This window comes from Phalacrocorax aristotelis, chromosome 4, assembly GCF_949628215.1.
Source record: "Phalacrocorax aristotelis chromosome 4, bGulAri2.1, whole genome shotgun sequence".
NCBI classification, from domain to species: Eukaryota; Metazoa; Chordata; class Aves; order Suliformes; family Phalacrocoracidae; genus Phalacrocorax; species Phalacrocorax aristotelis.
The window spans coordinates 48,144,435-48,162,005 of NC_134279.1; the positions used below are offsets into that span (position 1 = coordinate 48,144,435).

General features: G+C 38.8%; 1 protein-coding gene across 3 annotated transcripts in view; it reads right to left on the reverse strand.

Annotated features, from left to right (window-relative positions):
• Window positions 1–688: 688 nt before the first annotated feature.
• Window positions 689–17,571, reverse strand: part of CFAP97 (cilia and flagella associated protein 97) — a 35,988-nt gene continuing 19,105 nt past the window's right edge. For all 3 annotated transcript variants that reach the window (XM_075091249.1, XM_075091247.1, XM_075091248.1), the window contains 3 exons: window positions 12,302–12,564; window positions 3,277–3,427; window positions 689–2,574 (listed from right to left, as the gene is read on the reverse strand). In XM_075091249.1, coding sequence (XP_074947350.1) covers window positions 2,447–2,574; window positions 3,277–3,427; window positions 12,302–12,564 — 542 coding nt within the window. In that variant the 3' untranslated portion in view covers window positions 689–2,446. The remainder of the gene's footprint in view (window positions 2,575–3,276; window positions 3,428–12,301; window positions 12,565–17,571) is intronic.

The window sequence follows — 17,571 nt, forward strand, 5'->3', positions numbered from 1 at the left end:
AATGCCCTTCACATGTCACCTATCCAGAGAGGGATGCATCATCACTCCCTGTTCCTCTCATATACTCAATGATCTAAACTAGGGCCTTCTTTAAGACCTTCAGTATTGTGGAAAGTCTACACAGCAGAATCCTATCCTGGAAGAAACAGAGCCCACAACGAGGCAGGGACACTGCCAGAGCAAAAACATGACACAGGCATCACAGTCCAGTTCTCACAGTACTGAGGTCAATACACCAGTGCTGTCACCCAAACCAGCAATCCTGTCCCTTCAGCAGGGAGACTGGCTCCTACCTGAAACCATGTGTCAACCCAGTGTGGCAGTTCATTTTGAGGAAGCAAAGCAGCTTGCACTTTTCTTTCAAAGAGATCTTCTGGAGGGGGGGGAAATAAAAAAAAGTAAGTAGACGAGAACATAAAGTGGTAGCTTACAAAAAAGACAGAAAACAAGTCTATTAGGCTATAAAAATCTTGATGAGATTATCTAACTTAATGAAGACCTGTTAATATGTCTTACTTAAAAAAAAACAACACCAAAGTCACTAACAGGTAAAGCATATTAAGGACTAAACCGATTCTTTGCATTTTCCTCCCCTACATGTAGTACAAAACATTTCTCCCATGACCTCCTTTGCACTTCAATACCAACTACAAAGTTCTGAAAGAAGCCACTGCAATGACCAACAATTAATGTTAAATATTTTATTTCTTATGATTTACAAAAATGACATATAAAATTGACAGTCTTTCATACCAAAGTTAAACAAAATAAGAGGAAGCGATTAAAAGTAATCCATTTGTGAATTCCTTCACAGAAAAGAAAATCATCATACGAACATTCAAAAGTATTTAAAACTGTGACCCTGATATTCACATTCAAGGACAAAAAAAATATCTTTAAATAGTGAATAATTTTAATTAGCACAATAGTACAAATAAATACAGCAGCACTATGCAAAAAATTCCTTACGGTCCCTATCAATGAACAATATTTGCAATAAAAATCTGTTTGCCAGAACGCTGCTTAAAGTTAAAAGTTCAAATATTGTCAAACAGCTACATTTGATCTGCAGGTCACCAGGTGCAGAAGCTCTGCTGAACTATCACACAGGACCAAGTAAAAAGTTTGTTACAATGCAGAATACCTGAAAGCCTAAGCCCTCATGCAAGCACAAGCAAAGAATAATACACTTTCCTTTTCATAGGGCTAAAACCCAGAATACAGCTTTTTTTTCTTTATGCATAATAGGAAGAGATTTTGTGTCTCTCTTCTGGGAAGAAGCTGGAGAAGCAAGCAGGGTTCCTACAATATCCATGGGTAGTAGCTACAATTTATGCTCTTTATAAGACTACAGTCCTACAAAATAAGCTCACTGGAAGTTTGCCTTTACGTATAGAAATAAAGCATACCACCTACTATTTGCGATTACCAATTTATTTAAATTTTGCTCCCCTTGTAAATGGATGTTACTGCTGAAGCTTATCTGACACTACCACAAATATTTGGTACGAACATGACATGCTTACTAACCTGTTTTTTAGTAACAAGATTTTCTGTTTTGTACTCTTTTTTTTTTTAAATCCTGGTTAGTAGTCACTCTCAAAATCAGATGTTCCAAGTTTCCTGCAGCTCAAGTTTACATCTTCCCAATGAGAAGGGCAAGGATCTGCAAAAGCAGAGCCATGAAATCTTTCCCTTGCTTAGTATTCTCTAGCTTGGGAAGTAGCTAAAACTTACTCTTGTTTCAGGTGAGTCTGAAACTGTTGTTCACTTCTGTCTTTACTCTTGTTCAAATAGCATCAGATGCTTCTTTCCTACACAAATGTCCCAATACAACTTCCAAAGTTCTTTTAAATCTGGAAGAGACACAGCCTTGAGGACAAAAGAAACGTTCAACACCTGGAGTACAAGAGTGCCAGAACAACATCTTCTGCAGCCTCAGTATTCCAGCTAACCATGCAGGAATACACATCTGCTTTTCACCCCTCCATGCTGCTGTAAAAAGATTCTTTCAGTCACGAGAACATGACCCACAAAGTTCAGAAGGCTTACCTAACGCAAGGATGAAAAGCAAGGACAATCTAGGAATTAAGCATATGCTTAGGAGTTTAATGCAATACTTTTATTTTAAAGTTTTTCTTTACATCTTGCACCTATAGTGCAGCAGTTCTGTCCTTCCATGTTATGGATACAAATTCCACTTATAATTTGAGACTAAAATAATAAGTAACTTGCCTGTTTAAATGCCTCCTTCTCTTTCATAAGTTCTTCCTGTCATGGAAAACACTGACTGAAGTGGAAGTGTTCAGTTAAAACCACTTTATAAACAATTATATCATATACGATGGACTGAACAATACAGGAAATATTTTTGCACAAAGAATTTACAAAAGCACTAAAAATAGAAGTCTGAGGATCATCTCAGAATGCAAGGCAAAGAATGCACTTATAACCACGCAGCACGAACATTAGTGGGTTTAGGTCTCTGTAATGCCCCACTGGCTGAATCAGACACGGGTTTTTCATTCCTCTGGCTCATTGTACTTGGTACAGCGGATGCTCTTGAAATGCCTCCTGTTAACACACACACACACAAAAAAACCCAAAGAGTGAGAATGCTTATGCTCGGTACAACAGAAAACTTCATGCTGTATTAGTACTGCAACACTACCATAGTTTCTGGAAAAAACCCAAATCACAGGAAGTTGAACACAAACCCCAAAAGTTATGAGTTGTTTGTAAATGGTCAGGAAAAAGAATTCAAGCCTATGCCATAGTGCTGTGGTTAACGTAACATGTATAGATCTATGGGGACACGTGATCTACTTTCAAGTATTACACACAGGATTTCTAAGAGAAAGAAGGCTACTATCAGTAGATTTACTATTTTATGAATGAGAATTTGAAACTTCTTTGGGGTTTTTGTGTCAAGGTTGTTGTTGTTCCCACCCCTTTCTCCTTTCAGTAAAGGGTACTGGCAAAATGATAAATACTTCTTTACATCAGTGATTTTTTTTACACCTTCTTGGAAACATGATTAACAAGATAATTTGTTAGAAATTTAGGATGGTAAGTGAACAATTCATATAGTCATCACACTTTTGGTATTACTAAATAAAATCACTAATTACTTTTGTGTGATAAATGATCAATCTAAGGAAGACAGAGAAAGGAACTTATTTGCTGTTCTTAGCACTAAGTTCTTCACAATTCTGAATTATAAAAAGATAAACACGTGTGAAGAAATGCAAGAACCTGCAGCTTCAAAGTACTTACTGGAAGGACTAAGCTGGCTGAAAGAAGATTTTCCTCTTCTTAAAGATGGTGAAGAATTCAGATAACTCATCTGGCGCTGATAGTCCATCAACTGTTCAGAACGCCTCATACCAGCTGTTGGTTTCACTGCTTCCAGTCTTTTCAGGAAAGCCTTAATATAGAAAAAAAAAATCATCAAGAAAGAGAAAGGATGAACAAGAAGCTACAAAATAAACATTCACAAATTGATTTTTATTTGAACTGCAAAACCCCCCAGTATTTTTAGCATTGCACAACACAAACCCCTTCACTGGTAAACAGCATAGGCTGTTCTGCTCCCATTCAATTCTTTTCTCAGTGTCAGAAGATGACACAAATAGTAAGTAAGTATCCCTCACATTGCATTAATTCTACATAGAGTACATCTTTAGTACCCCCATAGTTCTCTGTACTTTATGATAACTTGAAACAACACATCTATCTGGTGATAGTAAAGGTGGTGAGAAGATTGGCTGCACTCTTCGAAGCCTACCTTTGTTACTCCTCTCTTGTAAATTTCTGGAAGGATGAGAAGTTTATTTTTTTAAATCTTTGCTTTGCAAGCACACTTAGACCACTTTACATTGCCCTACAGGATCCCCAGAGAGAAGTACTGAACTCAATTCTGTGAAGGTAATGTCAAAAGGAAAGCACAAACATCCACCAGACACTATTTGTTTTATCCATAATGTAATTTTAAAAGATTCTAGTTGAAATTGTTACGGACATGATTTCCTCTCTTTTTGAAATTAACGCTGGCAATCATGCAATCATTAGAACAGCTACTTACACAATATTTGTAAGATAGAGTTTCCCATTCTGCATAACTATTTGTACTTGAAACAGGATTAAGAAATTTCCATAATCTGAAAAAAGAACCTGCTGGCAGGAGAAATTTGGAAGTACCCAGCTACATACAACTGCCAATTAACAACTTCACATTTTTAATATATTTTGCCTCCAGTGCTTGCCTTGCATAGACTCCTAACTTCAATTCATTTGATGGCCTACAAACATTAGGCAATGACGAAACCATTGCTACTCAGGGTTATGACATGCATCCTATCAATGAGAGATAACGCGAACTGTGATTACACAAGTCTCCAAAGCACTAAAAAATACTTCTGTTAATAAGGATGTATTGTCTAGATGCGTACTTACATGGTAGAAGTCAAGAATCTGTATAGCCATTAAACTGCCCTTTGTATGAAACAATCATTCTACCCCACTCCCAGTCGGGTACTGATTATTTATTTATTCAATAAGAATAAAAATTTTACAGAAAGTGACTTAGGAAATAATATAGTATTCACCGGATGTCATTTGTCATTGTCTAGCTGTAATAGGAATCTACAAAAGTTTTGGTAGTTCACACATGGGCACTGGAAACCTGCACAGAGTGCGCAAGGGAGAAAGGACAAGTGATTTTGGCTCAGACATAATATGTCACAAGTGCTTGCATCAACTGCCAGTCAGTTCATCGTCAAGTGGAAATACCTAAGTAAGCAAAAGTCAAAGGAAGGACTTCAGCTAGAAATAGCTCTTCACTAAAGCCAGTTGCAGAACATGAAATGGTAGACTTCTCTCTAAATGTTACACCCAACATTTTACTTAAAACTTCATCCACATCTCCTAACACAAGTACATACACTTAGACTTGCAGAGATCACTTATTTATCTTCAATATTAAAAATGAAAGCTCTCAACAAGTTCAGTTCAATCACAAACGGATTGGGTAAATTGTAGACTCCCTGTGAGAGCTGAGCATGTTTCAAATCTGCACTCCAACTCTAACAGCCTTGTAGAATTTGCATACCTTAACACTGCAGTCATTTCAAGCTTGATTCTGAACACAAAATATTTACATATGCCTGCTTTATTCTAGTTTAAATACAATTCTCTGCTTTTGCTTTTATGCCTGTATTTTGACAAGTATGAAGCAAAAAAAAAGAGACCTCTCCCAGTACTAAAACATTACTTTTTGAACAGGGTAACACTGGACTTGATATAGCCCTGAGCTATGGAAAGAGCAGATATAGATTCTGTGGTGCAGAAGTGTTCTAAGAAAAGCTCTTCTAGAGAATGAGAGAATAGCTGCTGTGGTTCCCTTGCCCTCTGCTGCGAATTGTACCACGGGCATGTTAACTTACACGTTATTTGCAGTCGTGAATTTTGCAGTTTGGAGAATGGCCTGCTGCACACAGAAACTCATCACCACATTGAAATGGCAGTCCTGACCTACTAAATCTGCAACCCAGAACTAATCCGATCGTAATGTTTTTACCACCAACCCTACTATCCTGAGGTCCTTAACCAAGGAACTACCTCGTACAACGACACGAGTACCTTCAACAAATGTTCTGTTTCAATTATACATATAAATCTACTAATTCTTTCATTATGTTCTCCTTTTGAAAAATGGACTGAGGAACACTGCCACTTCCCTTGTTCTTCTGAAGCGCTAAGTCTCTGGAGCCTTAATCCTGCACCACTAAAGTAAATACAAATTTCATCATTGATCTTAATGACCAAAGAATTAGATCACATAACATAATCCAGGTGTTCAGAACCAAATATATGTTCCTGATCAGATTTAAGGAATTAAAAAAAAACGTAACAGACACTAATGGCAGGAATGTCATTAGTTGCTCTAAATTGCGTTGTAGCTCCTCAGAGCTCTTGATTCAAGCTCAATACATATATAATATCATATCATTGATCACCTCCCAGCTTGGAAAAAGCCTCCCAAGGCTTCTATTTCCCCATCTTCTACTTTATCATAATACCGAGTTTACAATAAAAGTAGAATAATATTAAAAAAGAAAAAATATCACAGGGGGTGTTCCTGCATGATTACCTTCTACGAATAGGATAATCCTTTACAAATCTAGGCATCTGGACATAGATTAGTATCTATAAAGACACTAAAATACATATTGTCAATGACAGAACAAAGTGTCAGATTGTCAACAACTGGAGAACAAAGGAACCCGACACTGTATCAAAAGATTGTTGCTATTCAATGGGCCAACATAAACACTGCTAATTCAACTTCGGCCATATCAGAACACTAAAGCTAATTTTAATGCTCTCTGTCAGAAAAAGGTAAAAGAAAAAAAATCAGTGCACACTTTTCTGCAGCTATATTGAAAAAGGAAAAAAAAAACACACTGAAAATGCAGCACTCCTAAACTGAGTTCAGAGAGAAGGTAAAAAAAAATTTACTTTTTCGTGTTTCAGTTTGCTTTTTAAATGCATGAAGGCTTCAGTTTCACCTCATTTGAATTCTAACCAGCTGACTAGTGTGCCTTGACAGCTGTTCAAATTTATTTATATTATGCCTCCTCTAATGTCACTGATGTTAGTGACCAGACTGTCCCTTTGCAGAGTCCAGGTGGGGGAAGGGGAAGTAGATAACAGAAACATGTCCTTGAATGCACTGTTCTTATCAATACAAGTATGTGTAATTTTCTTCAGTTGCCAGCTGTGTTAATTAGCTCTAACCGGAAAAACTCTAAATGTCAAAAAACTCCTGAAGTTATTCAATCGACGGAAAAGCCTTTTTAACTGAACAGCTCTCAAGCTTACATGTGGCTGGCATCACCACAAAGAAAGTAGGCTAAGGGTACCAAAAAGAAACACCCACAAAATTGAGCAGTGTGCAAAATAACCAAAACTTTCATTGAACCTGCTAATTATTCAGTCTTTATTATAATTACCACAGCAGTGTTCATGAATCTCGAGTCTGGGTCAGGAATCAGCAGACACAAAAAAATCTGGCCAAAAAGACCCTATAGCCGAAATAAGCTACAGAATTGCACTACATTTGCACCATACTGCAGTGTATTTTAGCCAGGCACATCTGCATGCCAATCCCACATCCTGATAGCTTCCTCTGGTGAGAGGGCCATAGACGCATCTTTCCCCCCCCCCGTGGCACTTGAATAATCTCAGGAATACCAACACTTTGTCTTTAGTCTTGGCATAGAATCATAGAACTGTTAAGGTTGGAAAAGACTCTTAACATCATTGAGTCCAACTGCTAACCTGTAAAATGGCTTTGAACCCAGTAAGTGAAAATACCTTACAAAAATCCTGTGTGCTTGCATTTCTAAGGAGCCACCAACCCAACATGAATATTTCTGAGCTCCTAAGACCCAGAAGACTACATTCTCTTTCACAACTGCACTCCCTACAGCTTTCTCCTCCAGACTGAGACCAGTAAGGACGAACAACCTTGGTATTCTTTCTATAACCACGTAAGCATGCACCATCCAAGGCCTGATGCTTTCAGACTCAGGGGTGGTCCCGGGGGATGGGACAAAGGGAAGGCAGACAAAAAGCAGTGCAGAATACATCGAGGGAAGAAAGTACAAAGTGCCCAGGCACAACCCTGATGGACCAACGCCCTTGGCCTCCTGCTTCTTTCCATGCCTAGAAGTTATCTCCCTGGTTGCAGCGTGATACTGATGGCAGGGCAGGTGCAGTGCAGGACAGGATCGAAGGCTGTGGCTCAAGATAAAGTATATTCTTTGCGTGTGGTGGCAGCCAGTTAGGGGGACAGCCAGAGGCACTATCTCTCCCTTGCCCTTTTCGCCCATTGGCACCCATTAAATCAAGCAGAGGCAAGTTAATACATTTATAGCAATACAGTAAGTACTTGCATTTCTAAAAGATGTTCAGGTTTTCCAGCATGACAAAGGCAGCCCAGACTGCAGGAGAAGGGAAACAGTCTGGCTGAAGGATCTTTGTGCTGGTAGAGGCCACAACGACCAAGGCAAGTGGAGGCAAGTGGTGGGGAGAAGCATTAATGACAACTGCAGCACAGATGACTCAGGGAACCAAGTAGGTAAAAAGAGAAAGACAGCCCTTGCAGGGAAACACAATAAGCGGTGGGGTTTGTGGTGTTTTGTTTTTTTATTTTCCATTTGTGGCGGAGGGTCCTTCTGTACTGGAACTGGGGTAAGAGTTGGATCTGTTGGGGCTTAGGGTACACTTTGGGGGACCATGAGGCAGGGGACTGAACAACATGGAGTGTTACATGCAGTGAGTCATAACAGCATGGGGTAGGAAGAACAGAGGGATGTGCAGGAAGAGCAAATACCCCAGAAAAGAACAGGAGAACACCCTCATTGCCCTTGATCTGAGCTTTCAGAATTGCTGTCCCAGACCTGCTGAGATCTTCCAGTGGACTTCCAGTGTGAACTCAAAAGGTCATTTGTTCCCCAAGAACTTGGCTGAACACAGCAGCTGAGCTTACTAAGGTCACCTAACACCTAAATCCTAGTCAGAATAAATAAAAATGATAAAAAACCCCAACAGAAAACACCACAGAGGTATGAATTACTTCTAAGTTTAGATGAAGTGACTGAAGAATGGTGTGGTGGCTGTAAATCTGTACTTCGAGGTCCCCAAATACTTACCTGTATAAACCAGTATATATTTTTGCATCACAAAATAAACCATTAAAAGTTTAAATGGTGTGTAGTGTCCAGTCTATGAAGTTGACTATCTTGCCTATACTGGCAGAAATAACGATTAATATATCAATACAGACAGAGACACATATATGCAGACATGGGAAAAAAGTAACACATCAGTCACACTTATGTCCCTTTCGGTTGCAGGGTTGAGAGTATCTTCAAACACAAGAGTAGAATAGAATGTTTTCTAAATCAGCAGCGTCCTCTATTGGCGAGACACACTCTGGCCTTGCCAGCTCAGATAAGCAATCAAAAGCAGGTTCCACTTATGAAAGCATAGTCAAAAGCTGCAAGTACAAAATTCTGACGTTAATTTTAACAGCAATCTATTCTGCCAATTGTGCTTTTTCCATAAATTGCTATTCACTACCTTATAATTACTGTTCTTCAAAGCAATGGACCTCTTCATTCCATCATTGCTCTTTCTAGTAGAGTCTGTGGGAGCAACATGTATTCCCTGTACCTCCTTGCACGCTTTCAAAGCTAGAGAGCACCAAACCACTTAGATTCCTCTCTAGTTTCTAATATTAGAATTACTTTCCCTGCATCACCTCTGATGCCAAATGCCTGCACCAGAAATCAAGCTGTCTTTCTGATAACAGTAAATATAGGCATTATTCCAAGAATGTTGTAGCAGAACAAGTGAAAGTTTTTCCTAGAGAAGGTGTTAATCTCAGGACAAGAAATTATAAAAGCTGTAACCCAGTGGGGGCAGGGGGAAATATCTGCATCAAAACTCTTTGACCCCCTGCACTGACTACTCTTGTGGATTTCTATTTTGAATTCTTCACAAAACCCTGGATCCTTCTCCAACAAACATTTCACAAAGGTGTATCAAGCAGCATATCCTGAATGCAATACCCAAATGCATGCCTTGTATAAGGAAAAACAAAATCCTGCCAAGTAATAGAAGAAAGATTGATGAGGAAGTGCTATGGAATTCCAGCTCTTCAATCTAGGAAGGTGAAGAAAGCTGCTGACCAGAAGAAAACAACAAGTTCATGAAGTAGTTTTAGCTATATAAAGCAAAAAACTCTCATCAGTGAGCAGAGTAGGACAGCTCTTTCATTTACAGTCTCTGAGAAAAGCATGTCATACTTGTAATCCCAAAAGGTAGTACTAGAAAAATCAGTATGTCACAACTGTGATGCTCTAGGTGCATATACACTTCAAACAGAATAAAAAAGTAAACAGAATTGCTCAAAAATTATAGCAGTGTTAAACAAAAGAGTTGTACTGATGAATCACTCTTCTGAAAAGAAGAGCAGAATATATCATCCGGAGTTGAGGCAAAAGAATAAACCATATGTTTTTATAGTCTAAAATAGTGATGTCCTAACAAATTCTAAGGAATGATTCTGACATCAAACAAGTCCACTCACATTGTTGATGACAACTACCTACTACAGCATAAGTAAATAAAGGATACTATTTCTCAGACTACAAGCAACCACCATTAATCTCTAACACATACTAGAACAGCAACATGTGAAATGACTGTGTGTTTAGGTTTGCTGAATTTTTGATCCAAAAGTCGCAAAGGCAAGACATTCTTCAATATATTCAATATATTGCAGAATATCTTGAAGAATATATCAAAAGAGAAAAGGTTTGTGGCTTTGCATAAACCAAAGTGTACTGTAAAACATCATATACATTAATATTAATCATCTATTGTTATGTTGCGCATCATATTACTGTTAGATCATAAATGATTGTGGTGTAACACTTCCTCCCCACAGACTAAGAATACACTCTTATTATCAAGGTTCATGTAGAAGTGCAAGTCTTACTTTCAACATTTTAAATAAACAAACAATAACCAATCCAACCCCACAACATATAAGAAAGCCCTCCTATCCACCTAAAACCACCGAAGCCCCTAAGAACATTTCTTCCCCAGACAAAGAGGAGTATCACACATCTATACCAAGTATTTATGTCAAATTCTTTCAGTGTGTGAAGTATAATGTTCTTTTAGTCAACTGTAGTCTAGTGAAGCTGGGGAGTAAGTTTCCTACTTTGAAAAGTTTTAACAATCTAGATGTCTGAAAGCTGGAACAACGAAAACCTAACTGAACCTAACTGAATAGGTGTGCTGGTTTTGGCTGGGATAGAGATAATTTTCTTCACAGTAGCTGGTATGGGGCTGTGTTTTGGACTTGTGCTGGAAACAGTGTTGATAACACAGGGGTGTTTTCATTACTGCTGAGCAGCACTTATGCAGAGTCAAGGCCTTTTCTGCTCCTCACCCCACCCCACCAGCGAGGGGGCTGGGGATGCACAAGAAGCTGGGAGGGGCACAGCTGGGACAGCTGACCCCAACTGACCAGAGGGATACCCCACACCATATGACGTCATGCTCAGCAATAAAACTAAGGGGGAAGTTGGCGAGGGGGCCGCTGCTCAGGGACTGACTGGTGGTGGTCAGTTGGTGGTAAGCAATTGTTATTTGCTTCACTTGTCTTGGGTTTTATTTCCCTCTCTCTGTTATTTTCCTTTTCATTACAATATTATTATTGCTGTTGTGGTTGTTATTTCTTCATTTCAATTATTAAACTGTTCGTATCTCAACCCATGAGTTTTATCACTTTTATCCTTCTAATTCTCTTCTCCCCATCCTGCCGTGGGGGAGTGAATGAGTGGTTGTGTGGTGCTTAGTTGCTGGCTGGGGTTAAACCATGACAATAGGCTTCCTCCATGTTGAATCTATATCTCTGTTTAACTATATAAAAGGAAATTGCAACCTACACTTACACAGATGCAAAAAGTAAATAAATTACTTCCACTATCAACTTTCAAAATATTTTAACTGGATTTCCTTTTCCAACACATTAATGAACAACTAGGAGATAGGAAAATATCATATGTATTACAGTTCAATCACTAAAAATATCTTGTTCTAATCAGTATTATTTGTTATTTAACAACTCTGCCAATATCCTTATAAATGAAAAGAAATTAAAAACTGTTTTCCACTAAAGTAAGTTATTGTGATTGCCATTACATTCAAATACTGTGATAAGCAGAGTGCTACAAATATTGAAAGAGATAGAGAGCTATAAAGTGAGTCAAGGAATAAAACTGATATTCACATTTTATCTTCTGTATTTCAAATATAATGGGTTTGATGCTATCATACTGATTGGTTTATTTTTTGCAAACCTGTTCTTGAGAGACTAGTAATCATGATGCATGAAGCAAGATGAATAGAGTTAGACTGCTATCCAAAGTTATGAGCATGTGAACAACAATGGTTGTTCCCCTTAAACTGGATTATACTAAAGTAGAGCAAACTCATAGAAAGCAAAATCTATTTTCACCTGCAAAAAGCATCATTCACCCCCGCCCAAAACCCATACGAACAATTATGCAAACAGCATAATAAAGGAAATTCATTGCAGGCTTACTGCAGTAAAGCTCCAAGTGATGCCTTATCAGTTTTGTAAGTATTTAGCAGTAGTTCATCTGACAACAAACCATCCTTCTCAATTTAGTGACCCCAATCAGTTCTCAAAACTTACCAGGTTTTCTCTTTCAATTCTTTGCTGCTCTTTTTGCCTGTTGAGGGCACTGTGGTACAATTTAGGAGGCGGTACAGCTGACTTCTTCAATGTGGTGCTTCTTCTTGGCTTTGCAGACTGCCTGGACAGTTCTTTTAGCAACCTCTGGTTTTCCCGATCAATCTGTCTTACTTCTTCATTTGTGAAAGAATAATTTTTCCTTGTTCCTTTAGATGGCTGATCGATGGTTAGTTTTTGTTCTTTTTTCTCCAACTGTAGGAAAGCTTTAAAATGTAAAAAGTAAAATACTCAGATTAAAAAAACCAAACCAAATACAAATCTTGCATTTTATTGTTAGTATTTATTTACAGACCTGAAAAAACAAGGTACATTTCACCTCCCCTATCTGAATTCCCGATTTATGCATTTCAGAATTTTTCTGAAATCAATGTAGTGTCCTCAGTACATTGATTTTAAACAAATTTCGCCACAAAAATCAAGGCTAATTTTTGCCTAAGTTAAAACCCATCTGCTTCCTTTTCACTAGGAATCCCCCTCCTCCCCATTTATGACTGGTAATCCAGAGGAACTGAACAGGTGCAGCAAACAACTGAGCAATACAAGAGAATCAGCAAGATGCACACAGACACTCTGTAAGCATTTGTGCAGAAAAATATCTTGTTATTTAGAAATCAGAATATAAATCAGCCTTATGCAGACAGTCATTTCTTCTGCATGGTCCGTATTCCTGACCCCACCTGATCCCTACCTTTATCAGTATGCTTGCCTGACTTCTACAGTGACACAATATGCTCAGACTTCTATCCTCAAATATTTTAACTGTAGTTACTATGGAACCAGTAATCAGCACAGGCAATTTTATATATATCCTAATGGGGCAACCATTATACAGGACTAAGGCAACATTGAACATCATTATCATCACCACAGTGGTATCATTTCTGGCACCAGTAAGAGCATCAGAGGAGCTTTCCAAGCAATAGAAAACAGAGCTTCAGGAAGCCAGGACTAGGAACAATTTACCAAACCAAGAATGAAACCATAAATTAGTATTTAGATGTTTGCACATGGAAAGAGATTTAAACTTTGCTCCAAAAGTATTTAAAATATCTTTCTTAGCTGAGAGGCAGAACAGAAATGATGTTTCAGACAGGAAACCGGCACTGGGGAAGCATGGCTCAGAGACACAAAATGCATTTCCTGAAATGATTTTGTCGATCCTTTGCTCCTGAAGTGTTGGTGCAGGAATTGCACAGGGAAAGATGAAAATTACATTTAATGGATGAAGAGAAATAAGCGAGCATACATAACAGAAGGAAAATTACTGGGACCAGGCAATTTAAACCACTAAAAGAAGGACAAATTAAATGAGGATATGAGGTTTCAAGACAAAAGAACAAAGAATGCAAAGAATACACAGCAAGGCAGACTTGCACAATTGCAAGGTAAGATAAGGACTGGAAAATTTCACTCTCAGCCAGAGCTTGCTATGTTTATTATAGTTCCACTGAAGCTTTGCTATTGACGTATTTCTAAGCCTTTGCTTTCTAGAGCTCTGCAATAGATCTTCTGGCAACTGTTTTAAGAGCTTTGCTGTCATGGGATTACCAAATCAAACAATTGCATTATCTATGGTACAGGAATGGTGGGACCAGGTTAGATCAAATAGATTTTTGGAGCTGAGACACAGATGAGGATGCCTTTCTCAAGCCATTACACAGAATCACAGAATGGTAGGGGTTGGAAGGTGCCTCTGGAGATCATCTTGTCCAACGCCCCTGCTTGAGCAGGGACACCTAGAGCAGGGGGCACAGGAACGTATCCAGGCGGGTTTTGAATGTTACCAGGGAAGGAGACTCCACAGCCTCCCTGGGCAGCCTGTGCCCCTGCTCTGTCACCCTCACAAGAAAGAAGTTTAAACATGAGGTTTAGGTGGAACTCACATTACTCCAGTATCACAGTGCCTCCAGAAGATACCCCTTACTCTTACCCCTAAAATCCCCACACAAGCAAAATAAGCATCCAAAGCAGAAGCAGAATGGGGGGGGGGGGGGGGGGATGATGGGATGGGGACCCACAAAAACAAACACAAAACCCCAGGCATGCAGTAATATTTCCTCAGCAAACACTTCCACATCAGCACTATTTTGCCGAGGGATGTCTGAGGCAGCCTTTAGTAGTTTAAAAACCTCAAAGAACAATGAGAGTGTTCTTACTTCAAAGCAAGATTAAATGAAATCTTTCTTGCAGTATCTCAACTGAGTTTATTCCAGAACTGATGCAGGCAAATATTGCTACTTTGAGGAATTTAGAAACAGTATCCAGAACTCAAAATCCAAACAGTTAATGAATTTCAAAATCTCTCTGGAAATAAGTAAGCTTGCACCACCAATATGCTTGCCAGTATCAGCAAGAACTGCCCCTAGGCAGCTCTAACTGTGAGGTTGTCCCCATTAGCAAATATTTTTTTAATTTGTGAAAAGAAGATGCAAATCACCTCAAAACCAAGACACAATGCAAACTAGTGCAGATCAGGTGTGCCAACCAACAGGTTAATGAAGTGTAAAGATGCTTTTCAAGACATTTACAATTTAGTAAGTTATTCTAAAAGGAAAACTAGTACAGCCATCAACACCATTTGAGGAGACAAACCTGGGATGAGACTCATCTGGATACACCTACAAGGGACAAAGAAATGCACAGAAAATAACCAGAGCCACACAATTTGCATGATAACATCAAGCTGCAGTGTACTACTCAGAAAAAATAATTAACTCTATCCTTATGGGAACATGCGAAACCAGCACTGCAGAACACAGTTGGGAGAAAGTAATTTGAGCAGCCATCTGAAGGAGATATTATATATCATGTTACTTAACTGATAATTGTATTATTACAAAGCTATGAAAAATTAATTCATTTTTTGCCATACATCCACAGCATCTCACAGGTTAAACAAGACTGCACATCATATGCAGGAGTGGAAATCAGGTTGTGGCAAAGAACAGTTGTTCAACTGAAGTCTTCATCTAGCTTTGTGGCACCAATGCTATTGGTGATGCAGTCTCTTGTAAGGGACGTTTAAGCTCTGAATAACTGTCACTGCAAATTCCTAACAGCCCTTTTCTTTCTGTGAAAGGTGTGAACTAGTCAAATTCCATTTAGAGCAGTCGCATTCTGAATGAGGACGTTTTTAGTTAGAAATACAGGTTTCATGTCTTCACTGTTACACAATTGTTTTAATTCTCTATAAGGTAGCTGGCTATACTTTGGTGGAGAGTGTATACTCTTGTGATGCAGCTATGAACTACGACCAGTAAACACGGATTAAAAATGCTCAGAGATAAATAAGCATCAGGTAATTACTTATCTTTTGACTTGCTCATTTTTCTGGAAAACTGCTGTCAGCTATGATGAAAAAAAAAAACAACAAACAGAGCAATGACATGGAACAAACACCTTGCCCTCTCCCCTCAACGCTGGTCAGTAAATGCTTTTAGAAATAATGATTCAAGGAGCCCTGCAGCGACTGCTACACGCAGGGCTCAACCAGCACTGCACTACTTGGTCACTCAGATCTCCTAGGGGGCAGTGGCATGCAACTTCTGTAGCATTAACCACCACCGCTATTTTACCAGAAGCTCTCAGGCAGTTAGGATTAATACATATCCATGTACATTTCCACGCATTGCTCTGCTGGATACTACTTTTTATATATGCGTAAAGCATGAAAAAATTTTACTGACCAACTTCACTCTCACCTTCCAGCTTCTTCAGTCACATCCCCCCGACACAGTCTTTTTTCATTCATCTCTATTTCTTTTTTCCTCCTTTCCTTAGTCTCTCCTAAGCCTTTTTCCTTTCAATATATTTTCCTTCTATAGTTCCTCATCCACACCTTTTATGACCCCACCACAAAGACAGCCTTTCCCACTTGCGGCAGGCAGAAAAGAGACTCCAGCCCACTGTCATCCATATGCTCTTCATTCTTAGCCTCATTATTATTTATTATTTATCCTTACTTAGTGTAGAAACTAACCTTACTATGGCCAACGGCTTTCTGACAACTCTAGAGGTTATGGGCTTACTAACAGTGACAATATCAAATCTATCACAACTCAAAAGAAACATAATAAAGTGAAAGAACTGTTAAGATCACCATGAAGGTTCTGCTGTGAAGTTACTCAGTGAAGCCCGAGCAGAAGACTGCCAAAAACTAGTAACTAATCTCTTGATGTATCATTGAATTACAGAACACACATTAATTTTGCACCAAAAGTTCAGACCCAATACAACATGTGCAGCAGCAACTATTCTTCAAGGGGATGTGGTAAAAAAAAAATAAATAATTAAACTCTCCAGTTCCTCACTAGTTTCTTCAGTTCCTCAACTCATCTTTTTATAGCCTTCTGTGTGAACCACCACATCTGAAATTTCACAAGTAGCTCTTTGCAGCAACAGTGCTACAATACACCAAGGCATTGCATCAGATAACACATCAAAAGTAGTTGGTTTGTTCTTCAAGATGATAAATTCATAAATTAGAGTTGTGTCTTACTTATTTAAGATCTATGCTAAGGAAGAATTTAAGCTGCAAACACCACCTCAAAACAAAACATAACTGACTGAAGCCTATGCATAGATAACCTTTTCTAAATCACAGCAAATGCAACACTGATCTCCTTAGGAAATGTGTGACAGGAGAGTTCAAGTTTAGTACAAAAAAGACAAGCAACAGAATGCATACTGTGTCACTGAAAGAGGGTCACTAATACTACAGGGTAAGTGCTTGCTCCTAGTGAAGCAAGCAGAGGGTAGGAGACATCCATGAAATCACTGCTCCTTAGACAATGCTCAAATAAACCACAGTAGCAATCTAACGATGCAGTGAGCAAAAGGTTCTGCAGGTCTTCCTGAAGCAGAGGTGACACTATTTCCACAGTCCAGAAATGTCCAAAAATGAGGTTTCTGACCCCAAAACTTCAGATCAGCAGTAGTAGTTTCCATTACTTCCAAAGTTACCTGGCTGAAAGTCTGTCCAACCTGCACTCTGCAGAACACCACTTATACAGCATCATACTCCTATTCTCTGCACACCTACTATGACAGAAAATTACCTAATCCACACCAGGTATGTATGTCCTATAAGCACTTCAACATGCACTGACAACAACTCTGCTTTTGTGGCAAAGGCAGTAGGTGTCTAAGTTAGGTCAGCACAGGCCTACAAAACCAGGAACAATTCACCATCAATAAACAAAAAAGAATCA